Source organism: Acinonyx jubatus, chromosome C1 (genome assembly GCF_027475565.1).
Source record: "Acinonyx jubatus isolate Ajub_Pintada_27869175 chromosome C1, VMU_Ajub_asm_v1.0, whole genome shotgun sequence".
Lineage (NCBI taxonomy): Eukaryota > Metazoa > Chordata > Mammalia > Carnivora > Felidae > Acinonyx > Acinonyx jubatus.
The window spans coordinates 533618-539447 of record NC_069381.1 but is presented as its reverse complement, the minus strand read 5'-3'; the positions used below and the strand labels follow the sequence as shown (position 1 = coordinate 539447).

The following is a 5830-nucleotide window of genomic DNA, read 5'->3' as shown; positions in this document are numbered from 1 at the left end:
TTTGCTTTGTCCTCAGTTGCCCACCTGGCCTGCCCGGGGGGGGGGGGGGGGGTTGGGGGGGCAGACAGGGGGCGCTCTGGGACCTGTGGAGCGCAGCCTGACTTCTGGTGGGACCCTGAGGTCCTGCTACCCACAGGGACTGCTGGAAGAATGGAGCCCTCCCTGTGGCACCTCCTGGGGCTGAGATAGTTGTCCCCAAGAAGTCTTACTGCCTCGTGATCCTCCTGACCCCCATATCTGTGGAAGACCTCAGGTCACCATGGGGAGGTGGTAGGGGCTCCCACACTGGCAGTGCCCTTCTGGGGGCTGTGGGTGCGGCCTTGGCGCAGGGACTCTCTCCCGGACCCCCAGCATCCCCGGGCACTCTGAGCAGAGCCACAGACACTGGCCTGTCCCGGTGCCTGGTGCAGACTCCTCAGGGAAGATGGGCCTGAGGCTGGCCCTGCCGCCACTGTGGGGCACCCTTTGGTCTTTGCTGGGCCATGTGGCCATGGCTTTGGAGTGACCTCCCTGGCAGCTCCCCAGCGGCCCTGCAGGGCGGGCGCTCCACCAAAGGCAGGTACTTGCTGGAGGAAGCCGGGTGCCAACCAACCTGCCTGCGGCCCCGCGACCCGGGAGGAGGGGTCTTCAGTTGAGCGCTGGGGCGGAGGGTCCGGGAGGGCGCAGGGCCCTCCCCAGGAACGACCGGTCCGGTCGGGACTGGCCAGACGGGGACGAGATCCCGCCCTGCGGTCCCCGGGGAGGGGTCCGGCCGACGGCGCGGGGCGGGGCGGGGCGGGGCGGGCGGGCGGCGCGGCCCCTCCCGGGAGGCGGGCGCGGAGGGCGGGCAGGCAGCGGAGGCCGGAGCGGCGCCGAGCGCGCGGAGGGAGGAGGCCGAGGGCGGAGCGGAGCGCGCGGGCGCGGCGAGCGCGGCGGCCGGGCGGCCGAGCGACCCCGGGAGCGGCCGCGTCCCCTGCCCGCCCCGCCCCGCGCCTCCTCCCCGGCGGGTGCGCGGCGGGCTGACCTCTGCGGAGGCGGCGGGGGCCCAACATCGGGCCGGGGCCGGGGGGGCGCCGGGGCCGGGGGGCGGCGCTCCGGCCCGGCCCGGCCCCGCCCGATGTCCATGAGCGCGAACACCATGATCTTCATGATTCTGGGGGCGTCGATCGTGATGGTGAGCGGAGGGGCTTCCCGTGCGCCCGCGCCCGCCTCCCGCGCCCGCGCGCCGCCTCCCCCACCTCCCGCGCCTTGTTTACCGGCCCGCGCGGCCTGCGCTCCCCTCCCGGGCTGCCCCGCGCTCCCCATCCCCGGCCTGCGCTCCCCATCCCGGGCTGCGCCGAGCTCCCGCTTCCCGGCCTGCGCTCCCCATCCCGACTGCCCTGAGCTCCCCGATTCTGGGGCTCCCCCGGGCACCCCTACCCCTGGCCTGCGCTCCCCCACCCTCAGCGCGCCGCACTCCTGTCCCCCAACCCCCGCCCCGGGGCCCCGGCCAGGCCCCGCTCCTCGGCGCTGACCGGTCATGGGCTCTTCCAGGCCATCGCGTGCTTGATGGACATGAACGCACTGCTGGACCGATTCCACAACTACATCCTCCCGCACCTGCGGGGCGAGGACCGCGTCTGCCACTGCAACTGTGGCCGGTGAGTCCGCGCCCGGTTGGGCACACGCGTGATCACACATGTGCGGCGGCGGCAGGGCCCACTGGGGCGCAGGCGAGCCCCAAGCGGGCCTGGCTGCAGGACTGCGCTAGGCCCGCGGGGGGAAGGACTAACCAGCCTCCGCTGGGCACCTGGGGATTGGCCAATCGCTTTCCAGCAGGGGGAGCATGCCCGGGTAGTCAGGACCCCCTCCCAAAATGCCTTTAGAGAAAGGGCCTATGCCAGGGCGATGAGCGGAATGGGCCCTGGGCCTCCGGGTCCAGGGCCTGGAAGCCAGGAGGGCGACAGTCCAGTCCTGTGTGTCAGGAAGGATCCTGCGCACGGCTGTGCCCACAGAGTACACCATCCTCCCCGGGCCCTGCACTAATGTTCGTGAACTTTCCTGCGAGCCAGGTACGGGGAAGTGCAGAAGGTCAAGGTGGGCAGACCATCTGGTCCCACCCTCTCCTTAAACAGAGGAGGGACTGGGGGAGAGCTGGGTGTGGCTTGCTCAAGGTCATTCAGAGAGGGATGGGAGAGCCCAGGCCCCCACATCCACCGTGTGAACGCCCCCATTCTGTGCACATGTAGTAACGGAGTCTTCCTGGCCATGCATGTTTGTACGTCCATGTACAAAATAAACATCTTCTCATGAGACGCGCATATGTGTACTGTCTGTGCATATACATGTGCGTACACATAGCACACGTACACATTCGCATGCACGCCATCCCCACAGGAAGCCCTCTTGCCGGGGCCAAAAAAAGCAGAAAGATGCTCGGGTGGGTAGAGACTCGCCCAAGGTCACACAGCTAGTAAGGGACGAGGGGCGTGGGCCCAGACGCTGTGTTCCTCACCCTTGTCCTGTACTTCTGCTCCACGGACATGTGTGCGCACACAGTGGGTGTGGGGGGTTGTGTAAGAGAGGATAGTTTCATGCCTCACTAAGCATGCCACGTGCCCGTGGGTGCAGACCAGTGTGTGGAAAGCAGAACACAGACGTCCAGGAAGGTAGAGAGGGGCGTGGAAATGACCCTCACGTGTGCTGGCCAAGAACCGTCAGAAGCGTTTGCTGGGCGGGTGGCTACTCTTTCCCAGAGATCCCGGTGTTCCTTCCCGGTGCACGCGGCCCCAGGCTAAGGAAAGGCACAAGGTCAGCCCCGCCGCCTCCTAAGACAGCCACGGCCACGAGTGGGTATGAACCGGGGCGGTCTTGAGACCCTCCCAGTGGCTGGCAGTGTGCGCCCCGTGAGGCCCGGGCTCCGAGCTCCATAAACGTCAGGAATGCACATTTTATGTGTGTGTGGGCTATTGTGTTATGACCAGCGTGTAAGTGCCTGTGACCTCCCGCCGAGGGCCCGTCTGGGCAGACGGGCTTTGCTTTCCGAGCGTATCTGCCCAGGGTGTGTGTGCGCGTCACACGTAGCGTCTGGACTCAGGTAAAGCGAGTGCCCACGGAGGTGCGGCTGGAGCTCCTGGTCCCGTGTGTGCAGGTCAGCGTGTCTGTGGGTGCAGAAGACACGGAGAGTCACACCCGCCGCAGTTTCCGGGTGCGCATGTCCACGTGTGTGCTGTGTACACATCACCTCATACGGGATATGTAAATTCAGTGTATGGCGTGGTACGTGTGGACGCCATGTATGCGGACGCGCAGCACGTGCGGATCATACATACAGTGCGGCAAAGCGGGTGCTCCGTGTGGGCGCGGCGAACGTGTCTGCAGAGAACAGTTTTGCACGCGAGGGATCCGTGTGTAAACCGCGCACACGAGCCGCCACGGCGGACTCCCCGTGTGCAGTGAGCAGGCCGCACACCCACAGAGGATGGCTGTGTGCAAAACTGAGTGCATGCGCACGTCCATGTGATACGCACCGTGCTCGTGCCCGGGCAAGCATGCACATGCACAGCAGAGCTCGTGGCCTGAACCCCCGTATACACGCCACGTCCTGTGCATGTGGCCGGCGTGTATACACAACATGCATCGGACCGCAGGCAGACACAGGCAGCATGCGTGGCCCAGACAAGACCCATGTGTGTACACATCGTGAAAACACGTGGGCACACGGGAGACCCGAGCCCCTGTACCCAGGGGCCTGACTTGGAGGAAGGAGGAGGGTAAGGGGCAGGGAGGAACCGCAGAGGCCAGGCCAGGGCTGGGGGCACAGGTTGTGACCTCTGACCCCCTGGAGGTCCCGAGCCACCAGGGCTGGTTGGGGGCCCTGGCCTCACCCTGCTCCAGGGCACCGGGGGCGTCTCTGGCTTCCGTGGCAGCTTGGTCTTCAAGCTCCCCGCCTTGGCCGGCTGCGTGTCCAGGGGCCCGAGGCAGCATGCCGAGGAAGGCCCTGCCGGGGGTCTTAGGCCCAGAAGGCTGGGTAGAGCAGAAGGCGACCGTGCCGCTCCCTGTTAACAGCCCCGGTGCAGCCTGCCCGGCCCGGTGCGTCCCAAGTGACGGGCACCTCGAAAGGGTCATGAATCTGCTCCTGGGCAACCGGCAGCGGCTGCACATTCCGGGTGGTGATTAACAGTCTTCCGCCACTTATTGGTGACTCATGGTGGCTCCTGACAAACTGTCAACAGAGGAGCAGGGGGGCCGTCCTTGCTGACTGACTCCGGGCTGGTGGCCCCTGCTGCTCCGTGGGGCTGTGGCCGAGGCCCCACCACTGGGACCAGGGACCTGCAGAGCGCGATGGCCTCCGGGAGTTCCCAGGAGGAGCAGGAAGGGGTGTGAGCAGAGGCCTGCCCACTGCCATCCCTGCTGGGCTGCTGCCGGGAGGAAGGCGCTGTGTGGCCGCCGCTGGTTCAGGGACATCAGCAGGGAAGGAGCAGCAGGGACCTGTGATCAGGGAAGAGCGGTGCGGTTTCTGGTTTCGAGACGGTCCCTCTGGGGGGCAGCGAATATGGCCAGTCAAGAGGTTGGGGTGGGGAACAGGGACCTGTGTTGGCTGAACACCGGGGGAGGTGCCAGTAACTGAGGGGAGGATGGGGAGGGGTTTGGGGAGGGAGGAGCTATTTTTAGGTGTGAGTTTGAGGTGTCTGTAGATCCCACGTGGAGACGCCACACAGGCAGCTAGAGCTCAGAACAGACGTGGGGGGCAGCGGGGACTTCAGGGGGGTGGGGCTGGAGAGTTGGAGACCAGCAGAGGGCCTCGAGGAGGAGGGCCACCGGGAGAGGTGGCCTCCTGGGCAGAAGGGCCCCAGAGTGGTCCCTGCACTGCCAGGCAAGAGAGAGGGCTGCAGCCGGTGAGGATGACAGGGGCCAAGGGGGGCCCCCACGGTCCCTCTCCTGGGCTCTCCTGCAGGCCGAAGCAGAGGTGGGAGTGGGGACGGGCCTCGGTCGTCCTGGGTGCTTATCTCCAGGATAGAGCTGCCTGACCCAGGACCTTGGGAGCCCCGAGGGCTTCTTGGAGGAGGAGGGAACCCAGACAGGCCCGAGGCTGGAGAGAGCCTTGTGGGGAGAGTTCAGAGTTCCGCAGAGGTAAGCAGGGCTGCAGTTCAGAGGGCTCAGCGGCCCGGGGCCTGGCCAGTTGAGGGAAGGGGGGCTGAGAAACACCGCACAGACCTTGGTAGACGATGGAACACGTGGGAGGGAGCCCCAGACAGCTGGAACATCCCAGGAGCAGCCGAGCAGGGCATAGACGTGCGGCTCTGAGGGGACAGGAGAGCTCCCCCAGGAAAGGGGGTGGGAGATGGACACCCGGCAGAGCCCCGGGAGCCTCCCCTCTGGCACAGAGAACTGAGGAAAGGGAGGTGCCCGCAAAGGGTGGAGAAGGAAGACCAGAGGCCCAGAGCAGGGCTGACCCACTAGGCTCTCCGCAGAGAAGGTAATGAAAGGACATAGCGAGTGGGAGGGGAGGACAAAAGAATGGACCCCTAGGAACCAGCAGGCTCCCGCATCCGGCAAGTGGGCTGTGACCCTGCCACCAGATGGGGACACCGTGACCGGAGCCTTCGCACTGGAACGGCTTGTTCACCTGCGCTGTGTTCCCGCGACCCCCGCAGGGTTGCCTCTGAGCCCCGGGGCAGGAGGAAGGAGGGTGATACGAGGGGCAGGCACATCCCCAGCCAGGCGCGGGGCTTCCCTCTGACCCCTGGCCTCGCACACTTCCACCCTCTGGGCAACCTCCGGCCGGGTGACTGGGCCCTGGGCGAGTCCGCTGGCCCCCTCCTGACCTCAGCTCCGCACAAGGGCTGCTTCTAAGACCAGCGGGGCGAAT

General features: G+C 66.6%; 1 protein-coding gene across 2 annotated transcripts in view; it reads left to right on the top strand.

Moving 5' to 3' along the window:
* Positions 1-989: 989 nt before the first annotated feature.
* TMEM240 (transmembrane protein 240) overlaps positions 990-5830 on the top strand; it is a 13774-nt gene continuing 8933 nt past the window's right edge. The window contains exons 1-2 of one of the 2 annotated variants that reach the window (XR_003420518.2): positions 990-1153; positions 1513-1619. Coding sequence is in view for 1 of the 2 variants with exons in the window: in XM_027060731.2 (XP_026916532.1) it covers positions 1097-1153; positions 1513-1619 (164 nt within the window). In the remaining variant the exon portion in view is untranslated. The remainder of the gene's footprint in view (positions 1154-1512; positions 1620-5830) is intronic. The other variant, XM_027060731.2, reaches the window with a different exon arrangement.